Source organism: Myxine glutinosa, chromosome 14, assembly GCF_964187855.1.
Source record: "Myxine glutinosa chromosome 14, kmMyxGlut1.1, whole genome shotgun sequence".
Lineage (NCBI taxonomy): Eukaryota > Metazoa > Chordata > Myxini > Myxiniformes > Myxinidae > Myxine > Myxine glutinosa.
In genome coordinates this window covers 70,366,127-70,388,947 of record NC_136274.1, presented here as the reverse complement: position 1 = coordinate 70,388,947, position 22,821 = coordinate 70,366,127, and the positions used below count along the sequence as shown (strand labels likewise).

Here is a 22,821-nt window from a genome sequence, read left to right as displayed (position 1 = left end):
CATACTCACCAAACAAGAACAGTACACATTTCCTGTAATTATCTTTCATAATCACAACAAGAACAGTACACATTTCCTGTAATTATCTCTCATAATCACAACAAGAACAGTACACATTTCCTGTAATTATCTCTCATACTCACCAAACAAGAACAGTACACATTTCCTGTAATTATCTCTCATACTCACCAAACAAGAACAGTACACATTTCCTGTAATTATCTCTCATAATCACAACAAGAACAGTACACATTTCCTGTAATTATCTCTCATAATCACAACAAGAACAGTACACATTTCCTGTAATTATCTCTCATACTCACAACAAGAACAGTACACATTTCCTGTAATTATCTCTCATACTCACCAAACAAGAACAGTACACATTTCCTGTAATTATCTCTCATAATCACCAAACAAGAACAGTACACATTTCCTGTAATTATCTTTCATAATCACAACAAGAACAGTACACATTTCCTGTAATTTTCTCTCATAATCACAACAAGAACAGTACACATTTCCTGTAATTATCTCTCATACTCACCAAACAAGAACAGTACACATTTCCTGTAATTATCTCTCATAATCACAACAAGAACAGTACACATTTCCTGTAATTATCTCTCATAATCACAACAAGAACAGTACACATTTCCTGTAATTATCTCTCATACTCACCAAACAAGAACAGTACACATTTCCTGTAATTATCTTTCATAATCACAACAAGAACAGTACACATTTCCTGTAATTTTCTCTCATAATCACAACAAGAACAGTACACATTTCCTGTAATTATCTCTCATACTCACCAAACAAGAACAGTACACATTTCCTGTAATTATCTCTCATAATCACAATAAGAACAGTACACATTTCCTGTAATTATCTCTCATACTCACAACAAGAACAGTACACATTTCCTGTAATTATCTCTCATACTCACCAAACAAGAACAGTACACATTTCCTGTAATTATCTCTCATAATCACAACAAGAACAGTACACATTTCCTGTAATTATCTCTCATACTCACCAAACAAGAACAGTACACATTTCCTGTAATTATCTCTCATACTCACCAAACAAGAACAGTACACATTTCCTGTAATTATCTCTCATAATCACAACAAGAACAGTACACATTTCCTGTAATTATCTCTCATACTCACAACAAGAACAGTACACATTTCCTGTAATTATCTCTCATACTCACAACAAGAACAGTACACATTTCCTGTAATTATCTCTCATAATCACAACAAGAACAGTACACATTTCCTGTAATTATCTCTCATAATCACAACAAGAACAGTACACATTTCCTGTAATTATCTCTCATACTCACCAAACAAGAACAGTACACATTTCCTGTAATTATCTTTCATAATCACAACAAGAACAGTACACATTTCCTGTAATTATCTCTCATAATCACAACAAGAACAGTACACATTTCCTGTAATTATCTCTCATACTCACCAAACAAGAACAGTACACATTTCCTGTAATTATCTCTCATAATCACAACAAGAACAGTACACATTTCCTGTAATTATCTCTCATACTCACAACAAGAACAGTACACATTTCCTGTAATTATCTCTCATACTCACAACAAGAACAGTACACATTTCCTGTAATTATCTCTCATAATCACAACAAGAACAGTACACATTTCCTGTAATTATCTCTCATACTCACCAAACAAGAACAGTACACATTTCCTGTAATTATCTCTCATAATCACAACAAGAACAGTACACATTTCCTGTAATTATCTGTCATACTCACCAAACAAGAACAGTACACATTCCCTGTAATTATCTCTCATACTCACCAAACAAGAACAGTACACATTTCCTGTAATTATCTCTCATAATCACAACAAGAACAGTACACATTTCCTGTAATTATCTCTCATAATCACAACAAGAACAGTACACATTTCCTGTAATTATCTCTCATACTCACAACAAGAACAGTACACATTTCCTGTAATTATCTCTCATAATCACAACAAGAACAGTACACATTTCCTGTAATTATCTCTCATACTCACCAAACAAGAACAGTACACATTTCCTGTAATTATCTTTCATAATCACAACAAGAACAGTACACATTTCCTGTAATTTTCTCTCATAATCACAACAAGAACAGTACACATTTCCTGTAATTATCTCTCATAATCACAACAAGAACAGTACACATTTCCTGTAATTATCTCTCATACTCACAACAAGAACAGTACACATTTCCTGTAATTATCTCTCATAATCACAACAAGAACAGTACACATTTCCTGTAATTATCTCTCAAAACCCAACAAACAAGAACAGTACACATTTCCTGTAATTATCTCCCATAATCACAACAAGAACAGTACACATTTCCTGTAATTATCTCTCATAATCACAACAAGAACAGTACACATTTCCTGTAATTATCTCTCATACTCACCAAACAAGAACAGTACACATTTCCTGTAATTATCTATCTATAATTCCAGTAATCTCTGTGTGTTTGTTTGTACGTTTGTACGTTTGTACGTTTGTTTGTCTGTGACCGCTGTTTCTCGACAACCACGGGTCCGATATACTTTAAACTTGCCAGGTATATTGCTGGGGACCCGAGGATGTGCCTTTTCAAGGTTTCATATTAATCGGACAATTACTTACCGAGCTATGTCCAAAAAACGATTCAACCAATCAGAGAGCAGCGAGCTATCGCGTGTGCCGAACGTGGCGGACACACTCTGCCTCGGATGGCACATTTGAGAGCGTATTCATTTATTTCACGTTTGCAAACTATGTTGGCGCTATGTTGGCGTTAAACTATGTTTTAAAACTAATAAAAACCCCGGGGGGATTGTCACTGTACTCGCAAGCCGTTCGCCGTTCGCTTTGGCGTTGCGAATGGACCAAAACATTTCATGCACCAAACCATTTCATGTAAAGCGTTCGCCGTTCGCTTTGGCGTTGCGAATAGACCAAAACATTTCATGGACCAAACCATTTCATGTAAATAGAGGGGGGGATATAATTTTAGATATAGATATAGTACGGGCATGCCCTAGTCTTTCATAATCACAACAAGAACAGTACACATTTCCTGTAATTTTCTCTCATAATCACAACAAGAACAGTACACATTTCCTGTAATTATCTCTCATAATCACAACAAGAACAGTACACATTTCCTGTAATTATCTTTCATAATCACAACAAGAACAGTACACATTTCCTGTAATTATCTCTCATAATCACAACAAGAACAGTACACATTTCCTGTAATTATCTCTCATACTCACCTCTATTTATATATACTAGGGCGTGCCCGCACGTACGTGCTTGCCCGTACGTGCTTGCAAAAAAAAACACACATGCGTGCAAGCAACAACAAAACTTTGAAACCACGTGGCAGTTACGACCACAGAACCCTCGCCATTAATATCTATTGTAAGCGTGCCAAATCAATAAGTATCAAATTTTTTTTTTTTTTCTATGAGCCTCGACCAGAGAGTGGTTGCTACTCACAAAACACTCGTCGCTAGCTGTTCCATTGTCTGCCGATTCCCACTCTGCTGTTTTTGTCTCATAATCAGGATAAATTTGGAACAGCCCTTAAACTAACATCAAGCAGATCAATTTTTATATTTAGGTTGAGGTTTTACACAAACTGGTTAACTAAATAATACAGAATTATTATTATTATTATATCTCCGCCTTGGTGACCAGTTTATGTTTTGTATCCCACTGATAGGCCGGATCTGGATTCGGACCTGAACCAAAATCCAATCATTTCGTCGTGTAGTGATGGACCTGGACAAAATTTTATGCAATTTTTTTTTTTTTTTTTTTCCATCGCCATCTTTCATCATAATTCTGGACCGGCATGAGGGGGGGTTGTCTGTCATGAATTTATTTGTTGATCGAACGAGGTTTAATTTGTCTAAATCCGACCGGTCGTTTCCAAAGATATAAGCCTTTTTGTCGCAATACCATAAATTGGAATGAGGTAAAATATATATATATAAATATAATTCCCTTTCCCGGTTCCCTGTCGCTCGCCGAGCGCCGAGTGCTTTGAACAAGTGCAAAAAAAGAAGTACTTTATACGTGTCGTGTGCGGGTGGGTAAACGAGTGTACCGGCCTTACACGTCCTGGAAGCAAGCGGTCGCAAGGTGCACACTTGCTCCGTTTGCTTCCAGGTCACAGCAAGGCCCTTTAATAACCAGCGCAAAAATACGTATTTACAGAAATCATTTAGAAAAAAAACGAATAAATTGCTACAGTCGTTTATCGAAATCCCATTCGTGATGGCTCACGCCACCTATATCGCGGCATCGGTGCGCAAAGAAGCCCCAGACCACCTGCTCCCCCATGTATGTACACATAACTTCCAAGTTCGTAAATCATATTGGACAAAACAAGACACACTCACCTTTTACTTGCTTGTACAATTGATCTCAGCGGTGCCTCCAGATTGTGGAAGAATTTTGTGTATGACTCACAGGACTCCAATGACCGCACACAGGTTTACAAAAGGTCTAGTTTATTAACTGTATTTACTTCATTCCAATTACCAAAATGATACCGCATAATATAATGGATCAGGTTAACTCTTTTCGCTGGTCCTTCTCGTTCATCCGACACTCCCGTTCGGTCAGCGCCTCTCGTAGCAAGTCCTCCCGACTCCACGTTTGCTCTAGTTTATATGGACGAACTGGACTTAATCCTCTGTCCGCTGAAACGTTAATCCTTTCTCCGCTGATGCCCCGAGGTCATGCATTGCACCAAGTCCTGGCATCAACTCGCTCCCCTCCTGCTGTGATTTCCATTTACACAGTAGGAGGGTGCTCTAGCCTGGGGCCTTGACCAGGTGTTTCAAGAGATTATCATGTTCATGCACATTCTGCTTCGTTACCAGATTTAATCAATGAGTTACCAGGGCCAATCAATACGTTACACTGAGTTACACTTCCACAATGGAAACCCTTACATCATCTGCTCATTCTCCTTTAAACTCAACATCTCTATATTTCATTCCAAACAGCATCATTCATCATTCCAATCACAAATTTATACTGTGGTATTAATATATCAAAATATAATGTAAAATAATGATTTTATTTCGATATTATCAAACCAGCGAACCGTCATCATCTGTTCACTTCTGGATTCGGTAGCAAGATCCGTGTCGATTGCATTTCAAAACATAATTGTATTGAGGAATTTCTGAAACCCCCTACCTAACTTACGACACCCGTTGGGACCGCAAAACGTTCCACAGAAGGTTATTATAATTATTTCCTTTTAGTAAAATATGTAACTACAATGGTTAATACCTGGTGTTGGCTTAGCAGTTAGGGTGCCGGCTTGGGATCCTAGGATACCAAGTTCGAATCCCGGTCGATCGCTGAATTAACGCCAGGGGGTTTAACTCAGCCTGTCATCCTTCCGAGGTTGGAAAATTGAGTACCAGCTTGCTGGGATGAATGAACCCGTTTTGTACCCTGATTTAGAATAGGTACCTGCACATTGTAAGAGGCGACTAAGGTTTGGTATCAGGAAGGGCATCCGGCCATAAAAACATTGCCTCAAACAGGGAACCATGATTGTCATGGGGCCCGCAAGGCCAAAAAGCGATCATTCATTCATTGTAATGGTTCATAAATGCTGTCCCCCTGTCATGTGACCAAACCCTCAGCTCTGATTGGTGTACGTTTGTGGGGACATGCATATAGACAGACAAACGCTGTTCTACACGGTATTGCACTGCAGGCTCGGGGAAAAAGTAAATTTTTTGTGTGTTGTTTGTTTAATCAGGTTTTCTTTATCTATTCGGACGTAGATGACGATCTGATCACATTTTAGGTAAAGAGTTCACAAACTTTTTCTCACCACTGTATATCCGAATGATGATGGTGGGTGTTCACTGGACGTCCTTTCAGCCTCACTGATATTAACCCATTATTGACTGGGTCGTATCCCAGTGCTGACTCTGCCTTCTTCTTATTACAAATCACTGCCACTCCATTTCTTTTACAGGATTCGTGACCAGAAAGGAACATTATGTAATCGTCAGATTAAAACTGCCCAAAGCCTGTCCATCTAAGTTCACTTATCCCCAAAATTTCAGTTATTGCCTTTTCCATTTCTCCCTTTACAACACCTAACTTTCCCTGATTAATTGCCCGTACATTCCATGTTCCAATTTTGTGAATGCTTGAAAAGTTCAGTTTGACTTTCAGTTCTGGCGAACTCTGCAAACTGCATTTCTTGGTGGGTTTGATCCAATCCCATCATAACAGTCAGTCCTAGTCATCAAAACACTTTCCTCTTCCCCAGTATCCATTTTTGTGCATTGAAACCTAGGGTACTAATCTGGCCCCATAGCTTTATCTCTTAGATTTCTGATCACGATTGTTTTCTTGGCATGTACCGAAGTGGTTTGGCATTACCTTCTTCCGGGCTGTGTCTATGCCGAGATGGGTGAATCTCGCCATTGTTCTCCATAAGATAATCCTCTGCCAAGCATCAAGGCCATGCAGGTATTACTGGGAATATGTGCCATCTGCCCAATGGCGATCCACCACCTGCTCCCATGACTTATTGTAACCCTCATTGAGAGAGGAGGGGGAACGGGGAGCGGGTAGGGGGGAGTAAGAACACCTTGCCAGGCTAAAATGGGTAGGGGGAGGGAGGGTCAGTACACCTTGCCCAAGGATGGCCCACAGGTTAACGAATACCAAGACCACCTCCTTTAAAAAGGATTGCTGCCTTTACCCTGTTGAATCCTTCGCCTCTGGATTCAAAACCCTAACCACAAGGCAGCAGGAGATTTGGATTCAGAGATTTCTTCTCCTCGTTGAGCTGTCTACCAAGGACAATGAGCCCCGTGTTCCTGCAGCAACTGATTTTAAGGTACCAGTGATTCACTTTTCACCTCAACACCCGTTAGTGAGACCAACCCTCCCACACCAATGACTGCTAACACACCAACTTAATATTCACATAAAACTAGATGGTATTCATGGAATACTTACCCTGCGCAGTCAACTTGGTGCAAGCCAACTCTTCTGTTCTTTTTTTTTTTGATCCAATATGGTTGCCAGACCACGTGAGCGATGACATCATACATTTATATTCTCTAATGTAATTGTTGCATAGATCATCTATATAATAATAGCGTAAGGACTCGACTTTGTTATCCCTTTTACGCCGCACCCAGTGACCCGATGCCCACGGCACTAATGGATTTACGATCTACGAACCGCACTCTTTGTTTATCACGTACAGCCATACTCGAAAAATCTGAATTAGCCGACGTTGGGGCCCAAAAGCATCCGATTAACTGCCGATACGACGCCATTTTACGACACCATCGTATTGGCGTCTGCTGGGCGAAGGCGAAGCAAGCCGTCCGCTGATTGGACAGGCGAAGGCGAAAGCAAGCCGTCCACTGAGTGGACAATCCAGGGCATGCATTTGTGCCGGTGTCGGCGATCGTTGTTCATATACGCACTCTTCATTCTCATATTTCTTCCTAACTCTTACTCGGACAAGCAAATCCCCTATGCCATCCATAATGGTACACTCTATACATACACCACATCCTCCCTTCCGTGGATGTTCCATGGGTTTCGGCTAGTGCTCAATAAATTTCAAACTGATCAGATTAAGTGTTGTCCCTGTCGAATTATGACGTCATAATTATGGCACCAATGACGTCATCGTTAACAACACCTATTCCCCATATGGAGTTATTTACAATGAGCCACGTTTCAATATTTTCCATAGAGTGGTTTTGGAGAAATAGAGGTGCAACGTTTTTTGGTTTTTCCAAAATAGCGATTGTAGCACATGGCCTATGACGTCATGATTATCATTAAAATATTCCAAAAGAGGAGGCACTGCTATGGTGAAAATTTCGTGTCCATCAGACCAACAGTTGCTGAATTTTTTTTTTTAATGATCGGATGGATAAGTGTTGTATTTGTCGAATTATGACGTCATAACGAAGGCACCGATGACATCATCATTAACATATCTTATTCTTCATGGGGAGTCGGTGACAAAGAGTCAGGTCTCAATTTTTTCTATGGAGTGGTTTCAGAGATATAGAGGTGTGAAGTTTTTCCAAGATGGCGCCTGTACCACGTGACCTATGACGTCATAATAATCATTAAAATATTCTACAGGAGGAGGTGCTCCTATGGTGAAAATTTCGTGTCAAAGACAATCGGTCCAAGAATTGCAGAGAAAAAAAAATTCATACTGATCGAATCAAGTGTTGTATTTGTCGAATTATGACGTCATAATTAAGGTGCCGATAACATCATCATTAACATATCTTATTCCCCAAGCGGAGTACATGACAATGAGCCATTTTTCATTTTTTTCCCCATGGAGCAGTTTCGGAGATATCGAGGTGCAACTTTTTTTCGATATTTCCAAGATGGCGCCTGTACCACGCGACCTATGACGTCATAATTATCATTTTTAAAATTCCACAGGAGGAGCCGCTCATATTCTGAAAATTTGGTGCCAATCGGACTAACAGTTGCAGAAGATTTTTTTTTGTTCATACTGATCAGATCAAGCATTGTACTTGTCGAATTATGACGTCATAATTAAGGCACCGATGACATCAACATCAACAAAACTTATTAACCATTGGGAGTACTTGACAATGAGCCATGTTTCCATTTTTTCCATTGAGCGGTTTGGGAGATATGGAGGTGTATCGTTTTTCCAGGATGGCGTCCGTACACGTGACCTATGCCGTCATAATTATTAATAAAAAAATTATACAGGCGGAGGCGCTCCTATGGTAAAATTTCGTGTCAATCGGACAAACGGTTGCCGAGAAAACGAATTTTAAAAATGCAGACACGGCATACATACGTCACACGTACGCACACGATTGCTTATCCCCGTTTTCGCTTCGCGAGCAAAGGGTAAGAAGAGCAATTGACATGTAGAAGCATACCAACCCAATAAACACACTAAAGAAGAGATATTCACATTTACTTGAGATATATTGTCACGTGCATGGAAACCACTCAATAACTGCAACCAAAGTGGTTGCCACCCACACTGGAGCTAATTACTCCTATATATAAAGTTAAAATGCATCCTCCTATGTATAAAAAGTTAAAATGAGGGTCTACTGCCCACATCTAAATATATGGTGTTGGCTGCAACACTGCTACCTACAGTATCAGTCCATTTACAGGTTTTAGAAACCTCTGCGGCAATGTCAGAACCCCACCCCCCCCCCCCCCCCAAGACTGGAGGACACACAAGCCCAGGCAGAAGAACAGTCTGGATGGCCCCATGGGTAGATGGCTAATTGCAGGACGATATAGGAAGTTCACTAATAGACTAGACGTATTTATGGGAAAAGGCCATGTATGAGCTTTTAGGTGCATTTTTGGGTAAAATTTTGGAACCTGACTTTTTAACATAATTAGGGTATGCTGAATTCGATTGTTCAAATAAATGCTTGTTCATAGAAATTGTCTAAAAATGGCAATTTGACGGCCATTTTGTTTATGCTAATTAGAAGGTCAAAAACTCAAAATTCGGCTTGGGAACCGGGTTAATCGAATTCAGCATACTCTAATTATGTTAAAAAGTGAGGTTCCCAACTTTTACCCAAAAATGCACCTAACATTCACATTTCTCAGAAATCCGTCTAGTCTAAAATAGTGTTACAGACGCGGCTTTTAGATGTTATATTGACCGAGCGGTGGTGTATTTAACCGCGTCCGAACAGTTACTCCCCGATTAAAACCCGATTCCACCCGACGTTGACCAGATCGCCCCACAGATATTCAATCGGGAAATCTCTAAAGCGACCGAAAGAGAATGAAAAAGAAGAAGAAGAAGAATACGGAGGAAGAACAGATTTTATTATACACACACAAGCAATGGATGGAAGAAGCAGTAACACAGCGAATCGTTAACTTACACTATTCATTTTTACTTAGCCCCAAGACAACGAGTAGGACAGGACGTTCACACTTACACAGGGGATATTGCAGGCAGGTAGGGCTTGAGATGGATTGCTTGAGAGGGAGGCAAGGTCGGGAGGCCGCAGTTCGCAATTCCTCGCGGTTTTGGCAGGAAACCCTCCGTCGTGTATCCGCTGCGGTAGACGTCACGCGCTGGTTCGGCACACCTGCTCCTCTTCTTGGGGTGGAGCTGTCTCCCTCCTTTCAGCGCGTCTCTCCAAAGCTGGTTTCCTTGCCGAGTACCTCTCCTCTTTGGCTTGGAGCGTTTCGCATCTCACCGCTTCTCTTTGGTGCAGCCTCTTTGCTCATCTCCCAGGGTCATCTCCAAGTCATCTCTTAAAGCAGTCCCTTACAGTCGCTTTTATCACCCCGGGCGAAATCAAGCCGCCGGCTCCGAGGGCACGCCTACCGGGTCGCTCACCGCGGTGTTGATTGGCTGTTTAGGGCTGGTTCACTCCTTCCCTCTTAGGACGAGGTGGAGACACGCCTTTCTTCCCCAACCCTACCTCGTGGCCAATGGTGGTTGAAGAAAACCGCCCAACATGCGGAAGGCAATTGGAAGGGAGGTTTTGGGGAAATTGGAAGGGCCTACGCTTATTTTGTTTGATACAATGCAAAGTCAATCTAGTGGGAAACACATATTTAGCCTACATGGAATAAGGAAATACACTATTTAAAAGATATATCGTGACCTGCGTGTAAGTTTCATGGAATTAACTAGGACGCCGACTGCGACCATTATTTACATTAACAGGGTGTTACCGTACTTTTGTAACGTTCACATTGTAACGTTTCCACATTCGTTACACGGCACCCTCCTTTCTTCAGGCCCATCCTCAGGCCTATTAAACTTTAACTTAGTGTGACACGTAGGTGTAATTCCCTCTACAATTAACCTGACCCTGAGTGTGACAATCTTAAAACACAAATAAGTATGTCCCCCTATTGCATTGCATCCTGTCTAACAGACTCAAGCCCACAGCTAACCGAATTACGGAATTATTCTCAAACTATACATTTACGGTGGGGAGCATTATTTACAATGACGTGATTTCTTATTTACAACGCAACCCAGGACCTGTGTTTTTTTTTTCTTTTTTCTTTTTAGGGAACAAGAGAAAGAAATTCCTGTTGGGAGGGAGGAGACAGCACGCATTGCATCGATGCACCAGTACCAATACCACCAAAGCACCCAAAAGCACCACAAAGCACCAAAAGCACCAAAAGCACCACAAAGCACCAAAAACACCACTCGGTGCGCAGTCACCATGGTTCATAATAAACACAACAAAACAACTGGTGGTGGTCTTCTCTTTCTCTGCTGGGCCGATGTTCTTCCCGACGTCTTCTGGCTTCATGCGGCCTAGTTGGAAATAATAAAAAGCACAACTTGTGTCCATTTTTATTTAGGGCCTCAGGGGCCAACTAAGGGTGGTCCACCTGTTTGGCATAGGTGCCACCTTACCGAGGTCCGCAAGCAAGATTCCCTGGCCACTATGGCCGGTCTCCAACAGAGGTGCCCTGCCCCAGAACCTGGGGTCCATCAAGTGGTACTTGGCCGCAGAACAGCGGTCCATAAAGTGGTACATCAACGCAATGCATGCTGGTTCTGGGAATCTCGGGCGCACAATGGCCACCTCACGCACGCTCCCCTCGGCACCCAATGGCGCACAGGTCATGTGGGAGACAAAAGAAAGACAATTGAGCGAGGGGTAAGGTCACAAGGGTACACGTCAATAAGGCAATGCAAGGTGAAATGCGTACGGAGGGCGAAGTGAGAAAGCTCGTCCCTACCGTACGTCACCCCCCTGTCACCTACCCTACCCTTACCCCATATGTACAAAAATCTACCCATTTACAAATTCGTCACTACTGTCACGTCTTCCCCATATTTCCCCTATACCAAATTCGTCTCCACAATCCCTTTACTTCAAAATTTGCCATCACCAATTCATCATCAATCCTCATAAGGAGGGAGAGATGGAATTACGCACAATGTCACACCCACGTCATGATGCGTCTCACAATCCAAACATTTGCATCATAAAAAATAATCAAAACATGGCATGGTGTGGAGTACCTGTCACCTCAGGTGAGTGGATGCAGATGGTGCGAGGAGATCCTTCATCCTAACTATCCTCTAAATGACTTTAACACACTTTACACTACCCCGGGGTCTTTCCCTGCCAATCCATTGGCCAACTTACACTATGGGTTCTAAAAACCAATTCCCATTGACCAAACTGTGGTGCCTCTCAATTTGGGGTCTCACTCCCCCGATTCGTCTCCCGGTGCCCTCGCACAATTTCTGGGCTGCGACGTCTAGCTCTCCCAACAGGTCTACCCACCTGCACACCTCCACCACTGTAGTTGCCACCCGAGCTTACCTAGCTCCTCACCCTAACCTAACTAACTGGGGACAGCCCCTCTCCTGGCTCTGTCACCCCATGGTGCCCTCTGGCACTGGGCTACCCGGGTCCGTCCTCCGGATCCTCGGGCCCCATCCACAACAACTACTACCGGCTCCCAGAGCCCACCTGCGGCCTCACCTGGCCGACATCCTCACAGTGGTGGAGTGCCCAAACCAACTACACACACTCACAGGCTACACGCCCAGCCATTTCCACAACACTAATGCACCCATCCACATACCATTCTGCCACCCGCACCACAGATGCCAATATCCAACCACAATTTACCTATACCCTCTACCTAACACTTACACTACCCGCCCCGGGTATCCGTGATGGGGGTCCACTCTTCCCCCATTCACACCTTCGCACCATCCACTCCACTCCACAATTTCCACCATTCTCACTCCACGACCATCCATTCCAATACTCCGGATATTCCACACTACCATTTATTCCACACAGCCACATACACCTGTTGTTGCACACCTGTGCCCTCACACCTGGTGCCACCTGCACCCTCCTTTCTTCCTGGACCATTTGGTCAACACAACACGCAATCACCACTACTCCCTCATACACTGCTCCACACACCTGTTCAGTTGCACACCTGTGCAATCACACCTGTTCCATTCTCACCTGTTCAATCCTCACACACACGGCATCATCTCAGCTAACTACTCCCCTCTGAAACTTGCGCTTCCCAGTCGTCCCTTAAACTATTGCGCTCCCACGTCATTATAATCCACACTAATCTACCTGCGTCCCCACTACAGGTATCAGTCACTAACTAACCTTAACGTTACCTAATGTCATCTTCGCTAGATCCCTACAATTATCCAAGCCCTCCCTGGCTCGGTTGTCATAGCCACCCCATAAACTATTGCGCATTTGCCCCCACTCTGTGAGGGATGGTGGATTTGCCATCCCACCACATCGGGGGTCTCTCACTATCAATTTTGTTCGTCCAGATTCCAACCAATTCAAAAAAATTTCATTTACTGCCAATTCTATTCACTTTTCTAAATTTCGTTTTAAATCACTATCACTATCACCATCACCCGTCTACTTATTACATCCTCTCGGTGCGCCAATTCACGTCTACATCCCGGCTTCGTACAGCCGAGCAATGAACGCGGATTCTTTTGTGCCGGCGGCTGGATGCGTCCCGCATTCGGGGCAGGGGCGGGGGCTTACCCGGGCCGAGATCCCACGCACCACCTCGGCGTGGAGCCATCCAATGTCCCGATCTTGACCTGCCGGCACCTCTCAACAAAACCTGGTCGCCATAACGACCCTTCCTATCCAGCTGCCCGCTCCGCCTAGTGGAGCCCGGCCGCGGCCGTTCCAAGCGAGGCACAGCGTGGATCGCGTACGGCGGTTCTTTCGAAACCGCCGTGGTTCGGATCCCCGCTGGTCCTCGCGGCACGCGAAGCTGCCCGACGCGCACCGAGGGCCTGATTCGGCTATAAGTCGTTCTAACCTCTAGCCTGGTTACCGTCGACGCTTCACCTGGACGCTTACATGCATACGCTACCCCTTTCTTGCTCATACATGCAGCTGTTCCCATTCTCCTCGTACCTTTCCTTACACACCTCGGTACACTCATTCCGCTCGCCGACTTGGTCACAAACCCGACCACCGAACACTTTGGCACACATTCGTTGGTCGCACACCTCACCAACACACCTCTTCGCGCCCCCTCCTCGGTCACTTCCTCTGTGACAATCACAGGTGTGCTCTCATTCGCACACCCAACCACGTGCCTCACTACCAACTCAAATGTGCCTTCCCACACACGCTCTACCATTCCAGGTGTGCATCCTTCCATTCCAGGTGTACATCCTCGCTCACCTGTCACAACCAACTCACGCTCCTTGTCACTCTCACTACTCTCACCACTACTCTTGACAACGCACTCTTTCCTCATGCACCTGTCCGTTACACACCTTTCTCGCGCACACTCTCCCGTTACACCCTCTGTAACACTCACCACAGACGTACACTTTCTCGTTACATCCTCTGTAACACTCACCACAGGTGTACACTCTCTCGTTACTTCCTCCGTAACACTTACCACACCGCGCTTCCATGTACCCCCTCGCACACGCGCTTCGACCAACTCACTCTTGACAGCACACTCACTCCTTGGCGTGCACTTTTTCCTCACACACCCCATGGTCGGACATTCTCGCACACCTCTTTTTTCGCACACCTGACCTGTCACACACTTCACCAATGGCCTTTCACGAACACCCGGATCCAAACCAATCCCCAAGCCGACTGAAGCTTTCCTCACATCATATACATTGCCACTCACCTCCGTACTTCGTCTCCGCACCTCCTTTGCCACCTGCAAACTCTTTATTTGGTTAGTGAGCATCACATTATGAGTTGAGCACCGACCTTGTACATATTCCATGACTTCCTCCTTTATCTCTCTCTTAGTTTCTGTCCGTCTCTTCTTAATTTCACTCACCTCTTCTTCCACTTCCTCTAATTTTTGTTTAACCTCTTTTATTTCTCGGTGCGTCTCCTCAAGTTCGTCCTCTAGGGCTACCGTGACCGTCTCTATGTGCATCCTCACCTGCCGGTCCTTTGTCTCCATTATCTCTGTCACCTCGTCCACCCTCATTGTCAGTTCCTCCCGTACCATCTGAAATTGCCTCTGTGTCGCTATCAAGTCATTTTTAATTTCTTTTTGTGTCGCCTTTAACCCTCCGAGTACTGCAGTGTTCCTTTGAACCTGCTCCACTAACTTCGTTTGTCCCTCTGTCAGCTGTTCCACCTCCTCCGTCAGATCTTCTATTCCCCCTTGTAACTTGGCCGTATTATTTCTCACCTCTTTCTCCATACGCTTCTCCCCTCGCTTTACCTCCTCGCGTAGCCCCGAAACCTCCTCACTTACCCCTCGTCGTATTTCCTCCATCTCTTTTGTAGATGCCACCCTCATCTGTCCCAATTCATCCCTCTGAGCATCCAGTTTGGTTTCTACCCCGATTTTTACCTCCTCTATCTGCTCTCCCATTTGTTTAATTTCTCGGGCGGATTGCTCCCCTATCTCCCGCAATTTGTCCTCCATCCTATTTTCTAACCCCATTAACCCATTTTTCACCCCCTCTAACTGATTCTCCTGGGCAGCCATTCTGTTTTCCACCCCCGTTAACCCATTCTTTACCTCTTTTATCCCGTTGTCTAACTTCTCACCGGTACCCCTCGCTTCGTCCCTCATTACCCCCATTTGGTTTCCCATTACCCCCATTTGGTTTCCCATTTCTCTTCGCTCTCGGGTGGACTTATCATTTTGGGCATCCATTTTTGCCATCATTTGGATCATAAAGACTCGCATGTACTCTGGCATCTCTGGCTCGGCTGCCGCGACCATGGGCGTGGCTAAATTTGGTGCCGCTGTAACCATGTGCGCGAGAGCGCCATTTTGTGCACCTGATACCCCCTCAACCGCCTCCTCATTGCTCTCCTCCTCCCTTTCTTTCCCTAAGTCCTGGGTTACCCCTAACCCGTCTATTTCCCCCACCGACATCCGATCGCCTTGATTGTCCATGGCGCGATCTCAAAATTCGGGTTTTATATTTTCGTAAAACAAAATCAAATTTCGCCGTTATAATTTCGAGCGCGTGAAACGCGCTCCGGATCGAATTCTACTTCCCAACACCAATTGTTACCCTAATGGTACAATTGGTGTTCCAAAATTTGGGCCTAACAAATTTAGTCCCAGGTCCGAATCCAACTCCTCGACACCAATTGTTACAGACGCGGCTTTTAGATGTTATATTGACCGAGCGGTGGTGTATTTAACCGCGTCCGAACAGTTACTACCCGATTCCACCCGACGTTGACCAGATCGCCCCACAGATATTCAATCGGGAAATCTCTAAAGCGACCGAAAGAGAATGAAAAAGAAGAAGAAGAAGAATACGGAGGAAGAACAGATTTTATTATACACACACAAGCAATGGATGGAAGAAGCAGTAACACAGCGAATCGTTAACTTACACTATTCATTTTTACTTAGCCCCAAGACAACGAGTAGGACAGGACGTTCACACTTACACAGGGGATATTGCAGGCAGGTAGGGCTTGAGATGGATTGCTTGAGAGGGAGGCAAGGTCGGGAGGCCGCAGTTCGCAATTCCTCGCGGTTTTGGCGGGAAACCCTCTGTCGTGTATCCGCTGCGGTAGACGTCACGCGCTGGTTTGGCACACCTGCTCCTCTTCTTGGGGTGGAGCCGTCTCCCTCCTTTCAGCGCGTCTCTCCAAAGCTGGTTTCCTTGCCGAGTACCTCTCCTCTTTGGCTTGGAGCGTTTCGCATCTCACCGCTTCTCTTTGGTGCAGCCTCTTTGCTCATCTCCCAGGGTCATCTCCAAGTCATCTCTTAAAGCAGTCCCTTACAGTCGCTTTTATCACCTCGGGCGAAATCAAGCCGCCGGCTCCGAGGGCACGCCTACCGGGTCGCTCACCGCGGTGTTGATTGGCTGTTTAGGGCTGGTTCACTCCTTCCCTCTTAGGACGAGGTGGAGACACGCCTTTCTTCCCCAACCCTACCTCGTGGCCAATGGTGGTTGAAGAAAACCGCCCAACATGCGGAAGGCAATTGGAAGGGAGGTTTTGGGGAAATTGGAAGGGCCTACGCTTATTTTGTTTGATACAATGCAAAGTCAATCTAGTGGGAAACACATATTTAGCCTACATGGAATAAGGAAATACACTATTTAAAAGATATATCGTGACCTGCGTGTAAGTTTCATGGAATTAACTAGGACGCCGACTGCGACCATTATTTACATTAACAGGGTGTTACCGTACTTTTGTAACGTTCACATTGTAACGTTTCCACATTCGTTACAATAGCATTGCCACCAGGCACACCCGTTTTGCCACCAGCTATCTCGATCGCTGTCCCTGCCTCCGATTCTTACCCAGACTCAGACTGCTCTGCCTCTCAGCACTCCCTCATACAGTTGTATGATCCAAACAAAGCAGGAAAACATCGGCTTCGGACCACTTGCGGCTCCTATGTTACGTCGACTGCACAGATACGAGCACACAAAAAGCTGCCAGTCACAAATGGAAAAGCCGATATCTGTGTTTCCTTTTCCTTTTATGGGATAAATGAAATTCAGATATCAGCTTTTGGGACAGAGGAAAGGGTAAGGATATCATTGGCCCCGATTACAGATTGCAATCAAAACTTCCATGCTGAGATTTAAGCATGATGTACTTGAAAGTGGAACAGGATGTGCACATTACAAGTCACGCTGTGGGTTCCCTGCATATAAGTGCTTTTGTTTTCTTTTCACTTGCATGGTGTCGGCAGCACTGCTCATCGACAATATCTATCACTTTTATTTTATTAAAATCTATTATTTTATTATTTATTAAATTATTTGAATAAATTATTTTATTTACATTTTTAGCTCTTATTATTTTAATTTATTATTATTATTATTATTAATTCATTATTATTTTATTATTATTATTATTATTTATTTATTTGTTATTTTAACAATAATAATAATTATTTTAATTATTATTTTATTTCTTATTATTATTATTATTATTAATTTATAATTATTTATTTTATTATTAATTATTGTTATTTTAATTTTATTATTTTAATTATTTATTTATTTATTCTAATTAACTTTTTTATTAGCGGCATTTATTATTTTAGCTATTGCACGAGCCTCGATCTTGCATACCAAAAAAAAAACAAAAAACCCATCCAAAGCACTCCACTCCGACTTGGTGATGGCACCAATGACTCAGGGTTTTCAATTACTTTAATTGCCTCAGTATATTTAATTAACCCAGGCCACTTTCGTGTAAGATACTTTGTGTGGCCCCACATTTGCTTGCATTTATTAGTGAAGTTTCACAGGTGGGGTGTTGCATCAGTGAGTGTGCGGTCCTTCAGAGAGACGGTAATCCGGATGTCCCATGTGCTAGCATTCGTTGCATTCGCACAGAAAATAAATAATTAATGCTCAATGTAAAGAAGTATTCTGCTGTTCTCCCTGAAGACAGGATCAGAAAGGCGGAACAGGTAAGTATGCATACATCTCTAAGCAGTTCGAACGGCCCCATAAACTTAGCATGAAACAAGTAACAATATACCTTTGAGTGTTTAAGGTGGAATACAAACCTGAAGAGACCTGGTGATGTTTGCGACGGCAGCATCCAGAGCTGACAGCATGGCAAGGAAAGTGCGGCGGGGCACACATGTGCTGAGCACGATGTGGGGCAGCATAGCGGCGTGGAGCCTGCATTCGTAGATTTACCACAGATTACCATAGACTTTACCATAGATTATTCACTGTACTTTAACAAAGATAATTTACTGTATTTTGCCATAGAAAATGTACAGTAATTATCCTCAGATAATTTACTATACGTTATCCCAGATAATTCACTGTACTTTACCTCAGATAAGTTACTGTACTCTACCTCAGACAAGTCACTGTACTTTACTCCAGATAATTTACTTTACTTTACCCTAGATAATTCACTGTACTTTACCATAGATAATTTACTGTACTTTACCTCAAATTTTTTTTGTATGCATAGTCAAGGCTCATGGAAGAGCTAGAACACTGAAGAGCTAGAAGAGCCAAATGATTTAATGTACTTTTACCTCAGATAATTTACTGTACTTTATCCCCAAATGATTTAATGTACTTTACCCTCAAATCATTTACTGTACTTTACCTCCAAATGAATTACTGTATTTTAACTCGGATAATTTACTATACTTTATGTCAGATAAACGGATGCATTTTATGTCAGATAATTTACTATACTTTACGGCACATAAAGTGATATATTTTACCTCAGATAATTCACTGTACTTTACCTCAGATAATTCACTGTACTTTACCTCAAATAATTTACTGTACTTTACCTCAGATATTTTTTGTATACGTAGTCAAGGTTAATGGAAGAGTGTTACGGATTCGTCACTTCCGTTGTTGTGGTTTTCATCCACTTGAAACATTTCTGGGTCCATGTATTATTATTATTGTTGTTTGAGGGAAATAGCAATTATTATTGTCAAAAGGTAAAAAGGTTAATGTTTTAAATGAAACAGGAACCGGACGGCGACGAAGAGGAAGAGGGGAGAAAGAAGGCGGAGCACGTGAGTCGGACAAGAAAGCCGAGCCGCTCCGAGTTCTGAAGCGAACGTTGTCGAACGGGAGTCACTAGCGAACTTTTGGGTTTCCCGGGAAAGGGATTCCTGCGACAGAGTTGTCATCGCTGTGACCGATCAACCTGCGTGCCAGGTTTTTGGCGGTGGATTCCGAGGAGAATTATCGTCGGGCCGTTACGTCTCAAGAACGGGTTGTCGGCCATTTTGACTCGCGCGCTTCGCACGTCGAGCAAGGTTTCTTTGCTTTGTCAGCCGTTTTCACCGCTTTCAGACATATCTGGTGTATGTGTGTGCACCGTGGCTTTTGAAGATTAATTTGCGGTTCGCCGACTGTGAGCCGTGAAAGTCCATACCCGAGGGTGTGATTTCCCAGTCGCCTGGAGGGCGCCTTTGGATTTCCCAGCCGCCTTGAGGGCGCCTTTGTGCAGCTTTAGCTGTGTGACTGTACTTGCCATCCGCACGGGATTCGGGTCTCGATTGGACATCGTTCTGGCGATCGTTGGAGCGAATCAACTTTGGCTTGAAGCCGGGAATAAGAGACATTGGGGAATGTTCTTAGTTCACTCACTTGGAGCACAGTGAGTTATATATTACGAAACTGATGGTACCATCATAGGACATGGATTGTACTTTTGATTACTATTATTGTTGTACTGTTATTCTTGTGTGATCTTAATACAATATTTGTTTGTGAGTAACAATTGGGGTGGCTTCTCCATTGATCTTTGACATACAGAATAACACATTTTTCTGCCGTGACTCCTCTCGGGGCTCGGAGGTACACCGTGACCAGGGGTCAGGGAGGAGCATGTAACAAGAGCTAAAACACTGAAGAGCTAGAAGACGAAATTATTTACTGTACTTTACCTCAGATAATTTACCTCAAATAATTTACTGTACTTTACCTCAGATATTTTTTGTATACGTAGTCAAGGTTAATGGAAGAGCTAAAACACTGAAGAACTAGAAGACCAAATTATTTACTGTACTTTACCTCAGATAATTCACTGTACTTTACCTCAGATAATTTACTGTACTTTACCCCCAAATAATCTCCTGTACTTTATCCCCAAATGATTTAATGTACTTTACCCCGAAATAATTTACTGTACTTTACCTCCAAATGATTTACTGTATTTTACCTCAGATAATTTACTATACTTTACGTCAGGTAAAGTGATGTATTTTACCTCAGATAATTTCCTATCCGTCAGATAAAGTGATGTATTTTACCTCAGATAATTTACTATACTTTACGTCACATAAAGTGATGTATTTTACCTCAGGTATTTACTCTAATCGATACATTTATTATTTACCTCAGATAATTTTCATTGTACCGTACTTTACATGTAATGTAGAGTGTAGACGTGTTGGCGACAGCTATCGTACCGTCTCAATTTGCTACTTTTATTCGACATATACTTTACTGTGAGTCTGTGACGTTTAAACGACAATCAAGAAGTTCATCAATGTCGGTCTCATCTTTACAATGGCGTGCTCCATGATGCGATCCCACCTGTTGACAACATACCAGAATGGCAGGTTTTTTAATTTTTATCTTTTCTGGGTCCATTGTGCCGGAATTCGAAACCAAGGCCGGCAACCGAGATAAACTAGCAGCACATTTTATACGGCAACATCCATTCGACAACAAAGACGTTAAGGCTGAAGAAGAAGATCCCCCTAGATCCGGGTCTCGGCGTCCAACGCGGTGCATTTTGGGTCGCAGTGCGGCTTGCCCTTTCGCCATCTTTTTTGGGCGGGAGGCGATCGCCGTCCTGCGTGCATTCGCAGCAGCCGGAGAATCTTGTCGAGTTTTTCAGGACAAGGCGTCCCCGACGGAATCGTCCGTTCGACATGGTGGCGAGAATGCGTTCTTCCACCGGGTGTTCGTCGGCGGTCCGTTGCTAATCGCGAGGCCTCGATCCGTGGGGATTTCTTACTTTTGTACTTGTGCCGTGGCCTAGGCCCCTCGGCTCGGGCACCATGGCAGGAACGTTCGAGCCAACGGACGAGGAGAGCTGGTATTTCGGGGAGATCAGCAGGAACGAAACGCAGAAGCTCTTGCAGGGTTCCAGGCACGGTACGTTCCTGGTGCGGCAAAGCACCACGTCGCCGGGGGATTACGTGCTGTCCGTGAGCGAGAATTCCCGGGTCTCCCACTACATCATCAACTGGATCCAGCAGAAACAGCTGCTCAAGATCGGCGACCAGGAGTTCAAGGACCTGTCGGCGCTGCTCGAGTTCTACAAGATCCACTACCTGGACACGACTACGCTCATCGAGCCGTGCCGCAAGTCCCCGGAGCTTCAGCTTCAGCTGCAGCATCAACCCGCGCAACCTTCGTCCAAAGGAACGGACGACGCGGTCGTGGAGAAAGTTCGAGCCAAGTTCGATTTCCTGGGGAAGGACGAGGAAGACTTACCGTTCAAACGGGGCGAGATCCTCACGATCATCGCCAAACCCGAGGACCAGTGGTGGAGCGCCCGCAATAAAGAGGGTCGTAACGGTATGATCCCGGTGACGTATGTAGAGAGGGCGACCACCCGCCCCCTGTCCATGAACACCAACAACCGTCACAGTATAACGTCCGGATCCCCGCAGCTTCCCGGCTCCGTGTGTAGCCCGGATCCCGGACCGTACGCGCAGCCGCAGCACATAGGTGTGCCGCTCCCGAGCTTGACTAACGGGCCCGTGTACGCGGCCGTCATCCAGAAACGGGTTCCCAACGCCTATGACAAGACCGCACTACCTTTGAACGTGAGTTCTGTGTACCTGTGTGTACCTGTTTGCTTAAACGGTGATGGCTTTTAAATTTAAGTTGACGGAGCAGTTGTCATTTTCCGCCCATGTGCACATATGATGGATTGCTAGTATAGCTAAATGAACCGAGATGAGGTGTCACCCTCGTCCAATATGAATGAACTAATCGTTTTGGGCGGAGCTTTAGAGCACCAGCCGTTTCTCATGGCAACGGCCGGCAAACGAAGCAAGTCTGGCGCAGTGACGGACTTTGAAAAGCTACGCCCTTCCTAAATGGTGACGTCATATCAAGCTGGATGTGAGCTGCATATTTATCTGAGTATCTATGTAATAATAACATATCAAGCTGGATGCGAGCTGCATATTTATCTGAGTATCTATGTAATAATAACATATCAAGCTGGATGCGAGCTGCATATTTATCTGAGTATCTATGTAATAATAACATATC

General features: G+C 43.9%; 2 protein-coding genes across 3 annotated transcripts in view; one reads left to right on the top strand and one right to left on the bottom strand.

Moving 5' to 3' along the window:
* LOC137439888 (integrin alpha-X) overlaps positions 1 to 21,253 on the bottom strand; it is a 175,630-nt gene extending 154,377 nt beyond the window's left edge. For both annotated transcript variants that reach the window (XR_010987014.2, XM_068136092.2), the window contains exons 1-2: positions 21,139 to 21,253; positions 18,603 to 18,720 (exon numbers count right to left, since the gene is read on the bottom strand). Coding sequence is in view for 1 of the 2 variants with exons in the window: in XM_068136092.2 (XP_067992193.2) it covers positions 18,603 to 18,720; positions 21,139 to 21,180 (160 nt within the window). In the remaining variant the exon portion in view is untranslated. The remainder of the gene's footprint in view (positions 1 to 18,602; positions 18,721 to 21,138) is intronic.
* A 64-nt stretch (positions 21,254 to 21,317) lies between these two features.
* The window catches only part of LOC137439894 (adapter molecule crk), a 51,030-nt gene continuing 49,526 nt past the window's right edge, over positions 21,318 to 22,821 (top strand). Inside the window, exon 1 of the mRNA XM_068136109.2 lies at positions 21,318 to 22,367. Within this exon, the coding sequence (XP_067992210.1) occupies positions 21,594 to 22,367 (774 nt within the window). The 5' untranslated portion in view covers positions 21,318 to 21,593. The remainder of the gene's footprint in view (positions 22,368 to 22,821) is intronic.